Below are 18250 nucleotides of genomic sequence, written 5' to 3' on the forward strand. Positions count from 1 at the left end.
TATTATTACAGCATGACAGCTGAGGAACAAAGATGTGGCAAAATTTGTAAGGCAAAGTGATATTTTTTTGTTGGCCAACTGATACAGCCAGGTAAAACCAGATTAGCTTTTGGACACCATGCCTTTACAGGAATATTAATTTGATATTGTACTTGGTTGTAGTTATAATTCTCCCCCTCCAATAGGATTATATAAAACTGTCTGTCATATCAGGGGATTAAAATGTTTTATCAGTGAGAATACACATTTGTTGGTGGTTTTAACAGAGCTGCACGGTAAATCCTGAGAGGGAGAAGCATTATGGGAATTCGCCAACAGGTCTTGGTATGGGCATCTGCGCATGCATTCATAAAGGCATTCACACTTTGTGTCGTTCTTAGAGTGAGATTCAGATGCCAGTTTTTCAAACTGTATCAATAGGAGTGCAGAGAAATCAGCCTGTTCAAAGGTGACACCACACAAAAGCTGACCTACAGTAATATCTCAGGCAGGCGACAATTTCTGAACATTCTGCTGTTGTACATTCGGTCAAAATGCACACCAAAGGAGCACAATGTATTTATAGCAGCAGGGAATAAGGGCTGCCATTCGACGCTAAATAACAATTGGGGTTTTTTTCCAGCTCCCTTCTCCCTTAGAAAACAAATCCACCCTTCACATAGACTCTACTAATGGAGCATGAAATACTTGCAGAACTGAGGGCACAGCGCAAAGCAAGGTATTTTAGTCAGGTGATACCTGAGTGCATTCGGAAGATAACAGATTTACCTTGTAGGTATCCGGCATGATAACATTTTCATCATGAAAGGATGAAAGGATGCCGTAGCCTGAAAGCTGATTCCAATGCAACTCCTCTGCTAAATTCTGCAGAGCAGAAAGTGAGTGGGATGCTGAAGTGGAGGGGAAAAGCCCTGTTATTTTGGATGTGAGGGGGCTTGAAAGGGAGCAAAGACAGAGTATCAAAGGATGCGTGTAGGAGTATAGGATTTTCTAAATGAAAGCAGGCAAAACCTGGATTTTTGGAAGGACGCAGCTCAGGTCTTCGTGCGTGTTTTGGGCCGGGGGTAAGGGAAAGAGGAGGTCCTACTTCATAGTGCTTGGAACGGGTCTTCGCCCTGCTCTCCTGAGCAGGGCTTTCTCAGCTGCAGCAGCGGCGCGAAGTAGCTGAGCAGAGTGTCAGCTCCACCGCCGGGGCAGGGGGGAAAGGCAGAGCTGGGGGAGCAGGAGCACGGCTGGCGCAAGGGGGTACCCACCCGCGGGGAAGGAAAAGCCTTGGCGTGGCTGTGGCGAGTAAACAGGCACTAGAAAACGGGAGAAGAGTTCTGATGATGCCTTTTAGAGTGAAACGGGGAAAACCACAGTGCCGTGTTTTCTTTCTGATCAGTGGGTAGTCACGCTATTTCTTCTGAGTGTTTAAGATGCATGTTACTCCGTGTTCTCACTCATTGCTTTTCCCTGTGGTGCTTTCTAACGGCACCTCTCAATAACAATTTTTTTTTCCTGTAGTAGGGCTGCACATGAACCATGCCCAGAATAGCTAGCCTTTCTGGCTGGGGATCTTACTTGGGACCAAAATAATGAAGATGGGGTTAAATCTCTCCACTCAAGTCTCAGTGAAATGGAGTACAACAGAGAAGACTCGTGCCTGAATTTCAATTTGCTGCTTCGATTTAAAGACATGGATTGTTGATCACTACATCTCTACATCTTCTCAATGACTGCAAACTGTCACTGAAGTACTGAAGAGTATTTGCTTGTAAGCAAGATTCATGTTTGGCAGTTTATTCTTACCTTCCGTTTATTCTCCACCTGAAACTGTTATCCTCAGCGGAAAGCATCAGTGCACTTCCCTTCAGGGCTCACTGGTGGAGGGAAAGGACAGAGACTGATAACGCTGCCTAAAAACAGATTTGACTGTAGAGTAAAAAACCTGGGCTTGAGCTTGTCCTGGTGTATCTGTAATTTCCACCTGTACGAGAGCAGAACAAGGCCAGGCATTTTCAGTTCTCCATGCCATGTCAGCAGCAACATAGCAAGCTCTGCCTCACCTCTGTCTTGATCCACCTGGCTCCTCGCGGGCGGCAGGCAGGACACCGTGGTGGAGTTACGGCCATGGCATTAGACAGACCATGGACTGTCATAAATTCAGTGAACAGCCTGGGGGCTTCATGCTGAAATAGATTCAGAAAAAAAAAGGGAAAGACTTAGGAATATCTTACAGGTTCACAAAGAAAAGATATCCCAAAATCTTCTGTCTCATTGTGCAAGAGTAAAAGCCCTTTATTAAAAAAATAATCCCTCCCTATGTTACTTTGGGAGGGATTACATTACTGAAGAAATTAAGAAATAATTGTATCAGTTTTATTTCAACTTGTTGCATTGCAAGCAATTTGGACAGTGAAAGAATAAGTCATTCCTTCTTTCTCTTGTTCTTTTCCACTTTCTGGTTTCCCAAGCAACACTGAGCCCCTGGTTTGTCTCTCTTCTCAGCTAAAGGTGAGCAAAGCGGCAGAATTTAATTTGGGATACAGTTTTGCACATTTCAGTCATCTTTTTTTTCACTTTTTTTTGAGTCTAGCTAACTACGTTTTGAATTAGTCTCCAGAGATTGAATGGTTCTGTTTGTTTCTAACAGAGGTGACTGAAGAGGTTTTGGTTTATTTTACTGTTGGTAAATAGCTTCCTCACCAAAATGAAAATATTTTTCCTTCTCAAAATATTTTTTTTGTCAGACGTTGGCCAAAATGCCTTCCTCAATTTCTTTTCCCATTTTGTCCAGAGAAAACATCTCTAATGCTCTAGACAGCTCTAGCATATCAGATATGAATAAAAACAATATTTTTTACACAATTACAAGTTTCTGGCATTTTTTTTTAATTCATTAGACATCATCATGTTAATATTCTTTTTGTCAGTGTGTATTTCTACACAGCAACACACTATGAAAGAGAGAATGTTCTTCCTCCTCTCAAGCACCAAATGCACATCGAGATGTCCAAGCTTATATTTTACTGAGAACTAAGTAGTATCTGTTTGGGACATCTGAAAATGCTGTATAAACAGCCAGCTAGTTTCTATGACTATTTTATTGCTACCTTATGGTCAGGACATATTAAACTAACTGTGTCAACAACAGATACCACTAAGTAGTTAGATACTACTAAGTAGTATCTGTTTGGGATCTCTACCTGGAAACACTGTATAAACAGCCAGCTAGTATTTATGACTCCTTTATTGCTACCTTATGGTCAGGACATATTAAGCTAACTGTGTCAACAGCAGATACTACTAAGTAGTATCTGTTTAGGATCTCTACCTGGAAACACTGTATAAACAGCCAGCTAGTATTTATGACTCTTTTATTGCTACCTTATGGTCAGGACATATTAAACGAACTGTGTCAACTTCCTTCATGCTTTCTTTCCTTCACCAAAAACTTTTTTCAAAGCTTCCTTCAATCATTAGTCCAGGGGAAGTTCTGGACATTCGGAGAAAGAGCTGTGGAATTTGGGGTCGTCTATTTTCAAACTCAAAAGTTGTTGGACTGAATCTCTAATTGCTATGGTGAGAATCTTAAACCTCAGATTTTTCTTTTGCCGCTCTTTGCTAGGTGACTAACTACTGACTTTCATCATTGTGCTTTGGACTATCTTAGCCGATGAGCTCGGTACTACTTCCCTCCCCATCACCCGCCATGGTCAACAACTTGCTGCAAGATGTGCTGTGCTGACATGCCTTGAGTCAGGCAGAGGATACTCTCTGTCTTGAAAGGCTGTCAATGTCTCCTTGCTACCTTGGGTTTCCCAAGTTTAAAGCGGTCGAAGCCGTCCCTGAAGTGCTACTCAACCCTGAAAGTGCCCGAAGTAGCCAAGACTGTGTGTTCCTGAAAGTCTGGAAAACAGCTGGCTACTAACTCACACAAAACTCTTCCTAGGGTTTTGTGCGAGTCCGCAGTGTTTCTCCATGGGTCTGATAGGTGTGTCTGGAAATGCTGAACACAAATTGATGGCACCAGCCCACGCTGAATTTGACTTTTATGCACTAGTCAGGGACTAGAGACTGGGCTCTGAAATTGGGGACTGCCTCAAATCCTCTCTGAGAGAAGTTGAACACGTCTCCCGTGTTTCAGCCTACCTGATTACCGCAGAGAGGTGCTTTCTACTGCGGGGCTCACTGTTGGCATGAAACGATCACGCCCTCTCTGCTGATTGAGGAGGGCTGAGGGCCACGCGCGTGGCACCCTCATCCTGCAGGGCAGGCGGTGGGTTCCCGGTGGGAAGCCCGAGCTGGGCATTGCCGCAGGTGTGCAAGGCTCACGCTGTTGCTTCTTGGCTTGTGGGCGGCCTCTCTGCCCCACTCTCCTACGCAGCAGGCACTTCAGCGATAACCCTAGCCGGGCTGGGACGTCCCATCAACTGTCCTCATCCCACATGGGGGTATAATCCCCAGCATATCTTCTTCAAAGAGCCAACCAAGCCGGTGGGTACACGCTGCCATAGAGCTGCTGCTTTGGTAGCGGTGCTGCTGGCTTGAGCATGCTCCTCTTTTAGGTTTGCCGTACCCCCCAGTTTGCTAAATTATCCAGAGAATATCTTCACAGGATGTACTTTGACGGGGCGGGCACGGCGATGCCGGCTCCCAGGCTCCTGACTTGAACCCGGGTCTGACCGCGGAGGACGCGGCAGGCGCGAAGCGCTCCCCCACGCCCCGCAGGGAGTCGCGGAGTGGGGCCGGGGCCGGGGTCGCCGCCGCCTCCGGGCTCGGGGACGATGTCCGCCAGGGAGCGCGGGAGAGCGGCGCGGCCGCCGCCGGGGCTTGCGGCTGGCGGGGGGAAAGCGGGGCGCCGGGAGGGTGGGGGGGTGCCGGCGGCGCTGCCCGCAGGGGCCAGCCCGGGCCGGGACCTCCCTCCCTCCGCCGCGGCTCGGCCGGTGCCCGCGGGTCAAGCGGGAGAAGCGGGGGGCGGCCGGGTCGCGGGGCCGCACCGGCGGAGCCGAGCCCCGCAGCAGCCGGCTGTCCGGCCGCCGTTCCCCTCCCTCCCCCGGCGGCCGGGGGGCGGGCGGCGGGGGCCAGGGCACCCCGCGGCCGGGGCGGGGTGGAAATTTACCGGGGCCGTCCGCAGCGCGGCGGCGAGTGCGGGAGAGCGAGCGAGCGAGCGAGAGGGCTCGGCGGGAGGCGGAGGGAGGGAGGGCGGGGAGCGGCGGAGCATCGTCTGGCGGGGAAAGCGAGGGACCAAATGACTGTGAGGAACCGCGGCAGCCGCCACCGCCGAGAGAGGAGCCAGCCGCGGCGCAGCGGCAGCAGCCCCGGCAGGAGACCCGACGCCCGCGGCGGCCGGCTGGGCGGCGATGGCGGCGGGCGGCGGGCGGCGGGCGGGCCGCCGGGCTTAGGGCGCGGGCGGCGGCGGGGCTGAGGCGGGCCCCCTGCCCGCGGGCGCGGCATGGCGCGGGCCTGATGCCGGAGCGCGGCCCGGCGCCGCGGCGGCGCTGCGGGAGGAGGATGGCGGGGCTGGCGTGGAAGTGGCCGCGCACCCGCCTGCCCGTGGGGGCCAGCGCCCTGGGCGTCTTCGTCCTCTGCTGGCTCTACGTCTTCCCCGTCTACCGGCTGCCCGACGAGAAGGAGATCGTCCAGGGGGTGCTGCTGCAGCAGGGCAAGGCGTGGAGGAGGAACCAGACTGCGGTTGCCCTGTTCAGGTAGCGCCGTGCGCGGCCCAAGGGCAGCCGGGGACGGGCAGCCGGGGACGGGCAACGGGGGGCGGGCAGCCGGGGACGGGCAGCCGGGGACGGGCAACCGGGGGCGGGCAGCCGGGGACGGGCAGCCGGGGACGGGCAACCGGGGGCGGGCAGCCGGGGACGGGCAGCTGGGGACAGGCAGCCGCACGAAGCAGCGGGCAGCCGGGCGGTGGGAGCCCAGCCGGGCGCCCTCCCCGCCCCGCCAAGCCCCAAACTTTATTTTTTCCTACCCGAGCCTTTGTTTTTTCCCAGCGGGCGAAGGGCAGGCAGGGCCCCTCTTGCCCAGCAAAACTTTTTGGGTGGCTCTGCTGCGGGGAGGAGAAGGGGCTCGGCGCGGGGGAATGGAGGCTTATTTCTCCTCGCAGGGAAATGAGCCTGTCTTGGACGCCTTTCCGAGGAGGGCTGAGGTTTCTGAGGCTTGCAGCGTTGCCTGCACAATAGGATGCTTCCCGCTTCCCGGATAACAGCTGCACCGGCAGCCGCTCTGGCTGCTAACAAAGCAAGGGGCTCCACAAGGAGCCTCGCTTGGCTTATTGCTTGTGACTGCCTGCGTGCTGCCAGAGAAGGCTGAGCGTGTGGATCTCCCTGGGATGCGTAAGGGAAGGTTTGCATGGGTGTTCATTCGTGTCAGCATCCTCCCTCCGAGGACCACTTTGGAAGCTCCGCGCTGGTCCTTGACTCGCTGCAGTTTATTGTAAAAACCACGTGAAAAGGCACCTTTTTCTCTGCTTGTCTTTTGACGTGGCTGGGAAATGGTGATAGTCCTTGGAGCTCTTTTCACCTTCCCCAGCTGCACAGGAGAGGAGGAATGTTGCAGTCAGGGTGCCGTGTCTGACAGCGGTGGAGAACCAGGTCCCTGCAGCGGGGAGGATTTTTTGAATGAACCTGCCTTAAAAGCGTGTGCAGTGGAGATTTGCATCCCCTCGGGAATTTCTCACATGTCTGGGTGAAATAGAGACAATTGGAAGAGAGGCCCATTTCCCTCCCTTTCCTGGAGGGAAGCTTGGTTTTCTCCCTATCCTCTAAGTAGCAAATGAAAGATCAGAGCGAGTGGTAATCAAACTGCTGCAAAAAGGCCCTCTTTCTTTAGTAAATGCTAGAACGAATCAGATCCAAATTCCAAGGGACTTCTTTTCCTCTTTTTTTTGGTTTTTTTTTTGAAGTGGTGTACAGCTTCATTTGATGTTCTTCAATATTTTTTGAATGCAACTCAACTTGCATTTGTCATGAACTGGAGCCTGCATGTGATCGCTTAATATCTGGTCTGCTGGGATAACAGAAACTTTACAGTTCTTCAAAAGCACATTCTTCCTTTAGCCCCTGAAGCTTGCAGGAAATATAAGCAATGAGAGGTGATAAGTGCACCTGTGTTAATATCACCTCATTGGGTAGGCCTGGAAGAAGTCCTCCCTTTAATACAGAGCTAGCAATAAAGTACAGATGCAGGATCCTTTTCCTAAAACACTAACACTAGAAACTAGGCTGATCTTCTCAGATACTAATTCATCTTAATCCTGTTGTGCCACAGATGCCCATTTTTGGGGGTAGATGAATCCAGATTTTTTAAAAATTACCCTGATAGGTGATGCAGGGAAGAGTTTGATATATTCTTTTTCATGTTTGTAAACCAAATGTTGTTTGAAGACTGATAACGCTGCTGCAGCTTCAGTTTAAAAAACTGGTTTTAGACCATTTCTACCACATGCTTTAGTAACAAAAGCTCTGCGTGGCTCGTCAACTATTCCACTTGCCCATATGTTTTTGCACTCCCTAAGCGTAGTGATTATCTCAGAGATGCTATTGAAGAGTCTCTTGCAATAAAAGGAGCTATTGTTTCTTGTCTGTGTCTCTTGACGAGTTGGTGCAGCGCTAAATAGAATGAGCTTTGAATCAATCTGCTTCAAAAAATAAAGTTTTTAAGAGGAAATGTACACTGGAGATATGTAGTGAGTATACCATAATATTCAAATAATTGTGACGTAGAACTCTTATATTTGCTGTGTAAATTTGCTTCTCTTAATATTGGTAGAAGGTTATGAAATTGAAGTCCGTGTCAGGTAAGCTGCTGTATATTGTGAGGTGATTAACAGAAACAATGCCCCGCTCTTTGCTGCGGTCCTGCCGTCTGTATCCAAGAGCACTGTAAAAGCTCCAAGTTTCAGTTTCTACTGGAAACTGCCTGTGAATGCGAGTCTCTGTTTTAACTGGGAAGGAACTATAGAGCTTCACAGAAATCCTGTGTGCGGACTTTGAAGTAATATGGCTTTCCATAATAGCCTAATATTAAATGGGTTTTAATATATTATTAATATATTATTATTTAAGAACGACATTAATTGCCATTCTCCCTAGCCCTCCTGCCACGTTCTGGTTACCAAACAATTTTGCTTCTACTCAGTTTTGAAGAATACATTTGAATTTATCTGTGCTAAAAATCTGTATGAGAAAGTGCAAACTTTCACATTACTGCTTTGTATAATATGGTAGCATTTGTGCTACTGTACAGGTGTTTGAATAGCCAGGTTCTTGCTAGGCAGAGAAAAAATCTGATGGTTTTGTGTCTTTCTCCTCCTATCAACTCACTGGACTCCTGTTGTTGAAGTAGATTACTGTCCCCAGGTAATTAACTCGATCAAAACATACTTTTCAAACCTCAGAATTGCTATTCCCCCTTGGCCTTCTGTACCTGGATCAAAGACAACTTCACTAAGTAACTTAGCAAGATCAACGAAAACATCTGGGGTAATTTAGCAAGGTCACCGAAAATGTCTGGGGTAATTTGGGTTGAACCCTGGCAGCCGAGTGCCAGTAACTCCTCAGTCTCCACTGCTCCTGCCTCCTCCTCTCTGTACAGCCAGAAACCTCAGGTAAAGATCTGATCCATGTAAACTCTTGTTTATGCAAGAACCCAGACTGTCCTGCTGCTTGTGGGATGTTTACATGAGGGTTTTGTGTTTGAATATGGATTTGCAGAATAGGTTTTCTGCAATACATAAGTAAATACCTCTGTAAATAGCCACTTATTTGCTGCTTTTTGGTGTGTGTTGCCTTACTGCAGCTGCGAGTAAGGACAGTTTGTGGGAGTAACAAAATGAGCAGGATTAAGCCTTTGACTCCGGTGTGAGTCTGTTTAAAGCATGCTCTCAGCCTTGACTCTGCATACACGGCTTCCATGAGTAATCCTGGCGTGATGAGTGCGCTGAGTCCCGCTGCCAGCAGTGCAGTGAGTGTCTGTGCAAGAGCTGCCTGGGTTCTTAGATGGAAGAACAAATCCTGAAAAGCCTGAAGATACAATTGAGGTTATTAAAAGAGCTCTTGGTCCAAATTCTTTCCTTAGTTGAATGTAGCGTCCTTTAAAGTCCTCAAATTCTAGGTGTTCGGAGTTGAGCACAGCCTAGTAGCAAGCTATCACTGTTAGCATCCTTTAAATTTCAAGACACTAGTGGCTGAGGGTAGTCAAACTCTCTGCTGTGGAAACATCTCCTGTCTGACAAATGCGGAATAATAGTCTGTCAGTCAGATGGTAAACTGCTTGATCTTGAGCTACAAAGTGGTCAGAATAGGAATGAGACCGTCATTAGAGTAACTAATGGCTAACGTGTCTAATTTACCTACAATATAATGGCTTGTCATCCTCTGAAGTGGTTAATGTTATTGCGCCCTAATTGTTTTTACAGCTTGCTTAGGTTTTTTTTAAGGCCCTAGTACTGCTTAAATTGTTTAGGCAAAAATGTTAATTGCTGTTTGTTATTAGTGAAGTAAATGACGTACAGTAATACCTTTAGGATGGTTTTATTTAAAATGATTGCAGTTGATTAAAGGCAGAGCTAGATCTTTTCATCTGCCTTACAAGCTCCATGCAACCACAAATCCCAAGCGCTGTATGTTTATCTGACCCTTCTGCTTCATTTGTTGTCTGAGGTGGACCTCCTCTGAGGAGTGAGTATGCTTGCGGGTGGCAGTGGGCTTTTGACTGTCAGGACTCCCACCGAAAGGGTTTGATGGCGATTAGTGACTTAGGTTAGAGGTTCTTCAGGAAGAGACGGGACAATCTCATCTGCAAGGCAACAGAAAGGCTACCCTTGAGATTCAGATTGTGTTCTTGCTTCTGCTGCAGCAGTTTTGTGTGATGCTGAAAGGTCACTCAGCGTTTATTCTGGAGGTGGCTTGGTTGAGCTGGTGGCAGATGTCTCCTGTGAACCCACTGTCTGTGACCTGCCTCCAGTCCAAAGCATCTGCTGCAACTTGGCTCTGCTCCCCAGTGCTGTCCCCTCTGTCCCTAGAACCAAACCAGCCATGCTTATCTTGCCAGGTGGCTTCTCCACTCCTTTTTCGTCAGGTTTGGCCTCTTGTCCATTTTCCAGGGACAGAGAGGAGAAGCTACTGGCCTGAAATCACACAACAGGGTCAGTGGCTGAACTGGACAGAATATCCAGATGCGGTGGGCTCTGGTGCTTGCAGTGTGGATGTGGACAGGCTGTGTGAAGCCTCTTCTACTGTTAGCTTTCACGTGCCCTGCAAAAATAATGCTCTGTCGCTGCTACGTGCCGTGCCAGAGGGGGTCTTCCCACTGGAACCTTCTCTGCCAGCTGCTCTCTGCCAGCTGTTAATGTCTGTACCTAGAGTGCAATCACGACAGGCGCCGAAGAGCATCCCCTTGTGCAAATCATTTTTCATTCTAGATTGTATTAACACAGAACTTGAATTCCAGGTCACTTCCCCGTCTGGGTAAGACAAATGCTATTGCCAAGTCAGTGAGAGTTTCTTTAGTTCAGATGGCTTTTTTTCCTTCTCTTTTGATGTGAGCATTGCAAATTACATGAGCGTTGTGATCCTTACCGGGATATTTCACAGCAAATCTGAGATAAAACTTCATATTGCTCAGGTTGACTAGCTAAGAGTTTTGCCGTGCTTAAACAGCTTTATCAGATACTGAATTATTCCTGCTTCTTTCACTGAGACATGTGAAGAGTGGAGTTAGGATTAGAGCTGGGAGATGCTGGATTAGATTAGTTCTACCTCTGTGGCCCATGAAGCCCTGCCCTGAAACCATCGGATATGCTGAAATGTTGCACGTTGGCAGTGGCCAAATCCAGCTCATTTTGCTCTCCTGAGTAGGTGTCACTACTGCGTGCCTGTGTTTTTAACTCAGTTGTTAACATTTTGAGTGACTTTTTCTGGTGTATTTGCTGCATTGGTGATAATTGGGTATTTGTATTTTGTAGTTTCTTGGTGTCTCCAGCTGAGTGGGAAGTTGTTTTGGTGAAGCGGTACAATTTGAAGAGCAGGTTAAAGGTGAGAGGAAAGAAATGTTCTTATTCCGTTCTATTATTTGGAGGCTGTGATGAAGAAAGCAAGCTGTAGGGAGATCTGGCTCCATATCTTCAAGGTCTTTAGGTGTCTTTGGGTACCTAAATTAAATGAAGACAATGAGAATTAGTTATCTGAGTTAGCTCAGGCATCTTTGCAGATGAGGGCTGTGGTGGCAAGATAGGAATTGACTTAAATTCCTGAGTTCCAGCTCACGGTATCCTCCTTCCTTGCCCCTAAGTAGCACCTTCTTACAGACTTTGATTCCGCCTTCCTCACGAAACAGACAGTCGAGATCCCTATTTCTAGTATCTGCTCTTGCAAAGTTTTGGATTGCTGCTTTACTTTGAATTTGTAAAAACTCCAGTGCTGTCAGCATTTATGGGAGGGTGTAGCCAACTCCCTGAGGCTCTTTTCCTGTTAGCTGGGAGCATCCAAAGGTCCAGAGCCAGGCACTGGGGAACAGGAGGAACAGAGACTTTACTGGAATTTAGGTTACCCGACTAGGGCCCCGAAAGTCTGGTATGCACAGACACAGACACTGCTAGATTATGTATTTTCACATCTGTGCTTTCCCTTTTTCTGCCTTATAGTGGATGGAATGGGCACTGAATCATCCATACAATATAGTAACCGGTGATTTATTCCTCTACTTGTAATTTTCATCTTCAGAGCAGCCAAGAGTGTTGCTCCCATTTGATGTGTGTTCAGTGACATATATAAAAAGACCTATTTTTGAGGCTAGTTCCTACTAGGTAAATGCACGGAAAATGAATTGTCTTTCCCCCTTTAGAATTTATCCTCCCACAGTGAGGATGAACTTCACTGAACTGAGGAGGCTGATGAGACTGTAGTCTTCCGTTGTTCCAGTTTTCTAAGCACCAAAAAATACTTGATTTTAAATCTTTGTATATGTATTAATCTTTTTCTATATGCTGCATGTGGTTCCCAAAATGCAAGAAAATTGCTCCTAATGTTAAATCATTTTAACATAGCTGCATGCAGTTAAATTCATACTGAAGCACATTAATCCATGTTATGCAGTATTTGCAAACCTCAGTGGAGATTCAGGTTTTGTCATGTCACTATTTTTACATATAGAAGACCGGAGACAATTCTTCTCCCAGGTCTCGGAATCTAAACTGATCAGATAAACAGAGGGTGGGGTGGGACGTGGCACTGATAAGTCACTTAACCCTAACAAAGTCTTTGTCTGTAAAGTAATTATTACGGAAGCTCTGAGCTTCATGAAGAAGCTGTGCCTGTTCCCTTGACCTTAGCAGTGTTTGAAATTTTTAACAAGGTGAATTACACTGTGGAGGACAACATGCTGGCGTTAAACAGGATTCTGGAGGTCACTTTCCCACTGCTCTGTTCAGGCAAAAGGTGAAGGCTGTGAAATTAGATTGTTATAAACCATTTTCTGGCCAGCAGATTGGTGGGTTTTATTGTTGTTGTATTAAATCAACAGATTGAATTATTTTGACTTCTGTGCCATCTGCCTGGAAAATGCCTTCCTGAATTTCTTGGTTTAGAGATTCTTATTTCAAGTGGAGGTGTGGCTACAATGAGGCTTTTAAAGCTGCTGGAAACAGCTGAATAGAAATGGTTAACTTTTTTGCCTTCCATGTTTGCTGTGAGCATCATTTAATTTCCTGAACAACCATTCTGTTTACCTGTTTTTTTTTTCCCCTCCACCTCTTCTTCAGTCTGTTCCCATTCTTAAGCTGCTTTATGTCCTCCTCAGCTTTCAGGGGACCCCCAGACTCTTTGGATGGCTCCTTTTATGATTATCCAATCAGCATCCATAGCAGTGACGTAAAGAACTTGTGTGAAATTATTTACTCCTTTATCTCCCTCCCTACTGAGTTGCCAGTCACCTTCTTCAGAGTCCTGCAGCTCCCACTGATGCTCGAAGCATCTGTCATTTTCCATCCTTGACATGCCAATTGTTGGATATCAGGTTTTCCAGGAAAACTGCAGACTTTGCCTTAATGTACGAGCAAGATAAAGTCTCTGCTTATCAGGTCTCCTCTGCTCTGAGGATGCACAGCCAGCTTTAATTTAAAAGCTGCTATATAGCTCACCTATATTTTAAGGAGTGCTAGGAAAACAGATGAGCTCTATTTTGCTTGCTTTCCTGTGGGAAAACTTGCTCTGCCTATTTCTGGAATGCCTGGAGTGGCCATCGCTGTAATAGAGGAGTAATGGCTTTGTATTTCCTGTCAAAGATGAAAGACAAACAAACAAAACATCCCCCCCCTGGCCTTGTGAAGAGATTTTAATGTTTTCCTATGTACTCTGTCTTGGCCAAATATCAGCTCTGGTAATGCTATTTCATCTGCTGCAATGTTTGGAGTGTCTGTTGTATACGATGTTCCACTCACGCTGTTGGTCCCACAGTACGGTATGTCCCAGCACAGGGCGACAAAGTACCTGCCGCTATAGGTAGTACTCAGAAGTGCCACAAGAGTTGAGAACCAGCCCAAAAAGCGCTCAAATATGCAATGAGGGAGTGATGCTTAATCCAAGGCTCACTGATGCCTGCCTCTCTCAGTGAAAGTCGATCAGACTTGGGCTTAATGGCAAATGGGATGAAGACTCTCAAGTTACTCAGCTATGTTTGAATCTTTTTACTTTTGACTGTCAGGGGAGACTCGATTCTGGTTTCCCCAGGTACTTTTACACAGCAAAGGAAATAGAGTTATAAAGGAAGTTAAGGAAATGGTGTCCCCATGACGTGGTTATCTCTTGTAACTGAACTTCAGCTCTAGGTCACCACTGAAGTCAGTAGGGAGTCCTGTGAATAATTACCACTCTGTACAGAAATTATCATTTATACAGTGCCATAAGCTTGCAGAGAGACGTTCTGTGCTCTGAAGGATTTTCAGTACAAGAATGTGGGTAGTGAGATTTATCCCAGCTATGGAGATTAGGAATTTTGATTAATGGAGTGGGTTTTCCCTCTGTTAGTACAATTTTTAATGCAAAGAAATACCTGGGCTATTTGCTAGTGACAGGCCACCTGAATGTTCACTGGAAGAATGATCCAAATACTTGTGCTGAGGGTTTGGTGGGTACTGGTCCTTCTGCTATTGGTACCTGGAGGTACCAGCTTATTACTTGTCAAGTGCTTAATGCTTTTGTGTAAATTTTTGTCTTCTTTCCGTGGCTTCCACTGAAGCATTAATGTATTTAAAAGGGAATAGAATAGGTCTTTATTTCATATATAGTATTCACTTGAGAAATGAATCCCTGTTCCTGGATAGTAACTTACAGTTTTATTTCATTTTCCTTAATGAGTTGCAATCTTAGCAATGCTTGCATGGTCTTCATTTTTCTAAATGTCGATAAACTTTTAATTACCAATGGGTAAATATTTTCATTACATTTCACGCTCTTACATTTGTCACAAGTCCTCACCAGTATTTAAATGATGGTATGTTACCATTTGTAATAGGTTATGAGCTCTGTCTGGCTCGGTATTTAAAAGCATGCATGTGGAATCAGACACGTGCCTTTGTGGGGAAAAAACACAGGAAAGGGTTAACCAGAGCCTAAGGTTAATAAAGAAGCCAAAGAATGAATCTTCAGCTACTGATGAAATTCAGATTCTCTACTTTTGACCACACTTTTTATTCTTTGGGCTAAGTGACTGCTTGCTTTAACCATTGTCCTTCTCCTTTAGCTGTTCTTCTTTGTTCCCTGTTCTTTCCATTTATCTTATTTTCTATCAGAGTCCCATCTGGGGAGAAAAATCATCGCCGTCATAGAGCTTGTGTGCTGTTTGCTGCCATCACCCTGCTCAGCTGCCTGGTACGTGCATTTTCCTCCCCCCCTCCCAGATCTGTCTCGAGTGTTGGGTCTCTGTCATCTCTCACGTGCTGAGCAACGCTGCCAGTCAGCAGCGCACCCCTCAGCTTCACGCCATCACATTGCATTTTCTGGCAGCCCCCAAGCAGTGGTGTTCCCTAATGCCTCATGTGGGGCCTCATGTGGCATCGGGCTTTGGGCCCTACAGCACTGACCTGTGTCTTAGACCCACTCACCCCACAGAATAGGGGTCTTGTGGTCCCCGACACACTGGCCACGTGGCACCACATCCATGTCATCCTCAGGTGCTCCTCAGGACTTCTGCTGCAGTCGTAGGATTTGGAGGGTGAAATGGTATTTGGCAAGTAGCAACCTGGGGCACAGTGAGAGCTGCTTGTGTGGAGTGGGACGAAATTAGGACCTGAAGAAAGGCAAGGAGGAAAAGAACAGAAAGGAGGTATAAGGCTAACTGGGGAGTTGAGCATGAGTATTTGTTGCTCTTTCTTCTTGAAGCATCTTTTCGGTTGGTCTTCATGTTCTCTCATGGTGAACCTGGTCCGTGGGAGTCACCGACTTAGTGTGTTCATTCTCCAGATCATGTGAAAGCTTGATGGCAGCAAGAAAGCTGGGAGCCCCAAGAAATGTGGGAGCTTCAAGATCTGTGGGCTCTGTCACTAGACTGCAGCAGTGAGTGCTGCAGTAGACATCCCTAAGTAGTTGGAAGTGTAATGTTTAGGTTGTAATCTTTAGATTACCCTTGCTTGTTTATGGGTGATTTTACTGTCCGTCCACTCAGGCAACATTAGGTTCTTATTTGTCTGAGCAAGGTTCAGACTCTTTGCAGTCTCCTGCATCGTGCCATTTACTACTTAATGGAAATGTAAAAGGCATGAGAATAAATCCATATAGGGTATGGCCATAATAGGGGATAGAAAGGAGATGCAATATTCATGAGGCAATAGCGGAGGAGTGCTGTTGGATCAGATGAGAATGGGAATGATGGGGAGAAGTCTCTTACTACAGCTTGCTTGAAGATAGATTGTAGGAGTGCTTGCACAACTGCATGCAGGGCTCCTTGCCTTTCCTGGCCTCCCTCAGATTGCTGCTCTAGAAGGGCAAATAGTGACAGAGCAACTTGCGCAATTGTTAACCCTGAGAACAAGTGAACAGGGAGCAGACACAAAGGGCTGTGAAGCGGGGAAAGTGTTGGCTTGTTTCTTCCCACAGCCTTTAAGCACAGGAATGGGTAAGAGCAATGCAGTGAGGTGGTGCAGTTCTGAAGCACAGAGGATGCTTCTGCGTTATATTATGTAGGATTCTTTGCGATGCATGCTACTGCCTGACATGGGTTAAAACTTTCCAAATTTTTTTCCAAATGTTTGCTGCAAGTGGGGAGTCTAAGTTAGTATGTGTATGTGTGTTTGATGGGTATGATGAGGATAGCCATTTCTGGAGTATGTGAGTGAACTATCAAGATGCCTGGAGTTCATGCTAATGCTTGAATAAGCCTGCGTGGGCAAATACAGAGCTAAAGAGCTTGCATCAGTGGAAAGCTATATGTTTCTGTGTGATTCAGATGTTTCTGCAGAGCAACAAGATTTCCAGAAAAGTCAGAACAAAGAAAGTTTTAAAAGGGAGGTGGACAAATACGGAGAATCTTCAATGAAAGTAAGTCGTGTCTTGGGCAAGAAAAAGAGGGGAAAAATGCTTTTCTAGCAAGGAGAGGAAAAAAACTCTGCGGAAGGATCTGTGAGGTGCACAGAAAGATCATGGGCCATGCTGGAGTAGTTGGCTGCAACACAGGTTGAGTGAAACGTACCTTTGAAAGAAATACGTGCTGGATTTAATTTTTATTTGCTTTTTACTAGACCTCTGTAATTTTTATGGTATTAATTAAGAAATACTGACGGGATGAGAAACTTGAGTCTGTCTACATATGTCTGTCCTGCACTTCTGAAGTGTTATCTGTAAACCAGATAGCCACCTGTAAGTTCTCAGAAAGTTTATACTTCAGCCACAACTATTCCTTGGTTCTGTGGAGAGGAGTTTAAAATTCATCACTGTGAGGGTCTTAATTCAGGAGTATTAGGAGACCTTTTGCCAAGGGCCATGACCTTTTCAGGCTCCGGAGCTCTGAGGCTCAGCAGTCCAGGGGATGTCCACCTGCGAGATTTCACCTGGCTTGGTGATGGTTGCTCCTGTCCCAGAGCAAAGCAGGAAGAGACGCTGAGCTATGTATGCTTGCTGTTAGGGGCAGTTAATATGGCTTGGGGAATGCTACGAAGTCTGCTGTTGCCCACCCTTGTAATAATTGCGCCAGCTCCTGCAATCAAGTGAATGTGTGATAGTCTTGATTTCATGGAATAAAAATGAAGAAGGAATTTTTTAGTCCTCATAGCTAAAGTGAAGGGCTTGAAAACATGAATGGTGGCTTGTGCCCCAAAAGGCAAATAAAAATCCATTGTGGGTTGTTGTTTTTCAGATGCCTAATTTCTGTGCCTTAATCATAATTTTGGGGGCCTGACTCATGATTTTTAAGTGCTAGGGATTGCTGTAGTGAGAATTACGTATCAGCCTATAAATAGACGCATTTTTTAAACTAAGAAAACTGCAACAGTGAAGGGAATAGGAGAAACAAAACCAATCTGGGCATTCCTTTATAGGTCATATTATTAATTGAACATTTTGTCTTGGCACCCAGTGAGCATCTAGCACAAACACACTTGCTGAGCCTTATGGACAAATGCTGAACATCTCCAGGGTTTAGTATGCCCAGCTGGATGAAGCAGTAAAAATGCACATGAGCTATTTATTCTTTCTATCCCACTCCAGTCATTGCCTTTAAATGTTTAAGCATATCCAGAAGGGAATGGCAGAGTGTGGAACTTGAGCTAGCTGATCCAAAAATGGTAACAACAACAAAAAAGTAAACCTATCATTAGAGAAATCATGTGTTTTGGTAGTTCTGTTTAGACAACAGAACAAGTGAAAACACTTATCTAGTGTAGTTCAGTAAATGCTAATGGGTCCAGCATGTGATAACATGTTTATTTTTGCCTTGGGTCTTTGATGAGTGAACATAGTGCTTTCTCTCATGTTGTTTTAAAAAATCTGTTTTGTGCTTCACTTGTCAAACAGGCCATTGCTAGTGAAAGTCTTGTACTAAGAGGGTTGAATTTGTTGTTCTTCCCCGCCTAATCTGTGGAAAAATGTATTGGCTGGCCTGAGTAGTTATACTGTCAGTTGGTTTTAGAAGTTTAGTACAAATTCTGCTTTCTCTTCTGCTGCAGAACAGCAGATCTACATCATGGAGAAAAGCAAAGTTACCTCTGCTGGCATGGGGGGATATGGGCTGGTGGGGTTTCCAGTGGGGTGCGGGCTCTCTTCTCTGTAGCACA

At 46.3% G+C, this 18250-nt stretch overlaps 1 protein-coding gene across 1 annotated transcript in view; it reads left to right on the forward strand.

Annotated features, from left to right (window-relative positions):
• The first annotated feature begins 5202 nt into the window (after positions 1 to 5202).
• ST8SIA1 (ST8 alpha-N-acetyl-neuraminide alpha-2,8-sialyltransferase 1) overlaps positions 5203 to 18250 on the forward strand; it is a 132609-nt gene continuing 119561 nt past the window's right edge. Inside the window, exon 1 of the mRNA XM_072875097.1 lies at positions 5203 to 5690. Coding sequence (XP_072731198.1) covers positions 5452 to 5690 — 239 coding nt within the window. The 5' untranslated portion in view covers positions 5203 to 5451. The remainder of the gene's footprint in view (positions 5691 to 18250) is intronic.

This window comes from Ciconia boyciana, chromosome 1, assembly GCF_034638445.1.
Source record: "Ciconia boyciana chromosome 1, ASM3463844v1, whole genome shotgun sequence".
In the NCBI taxonomy this organism is placed as follows: domain Eukaryota; kingdom Metazoa; phylum Chordata; class Aves; order Ciconiiformes; family Ciconiidae; genus Ciconia; species Ciconia boyciana.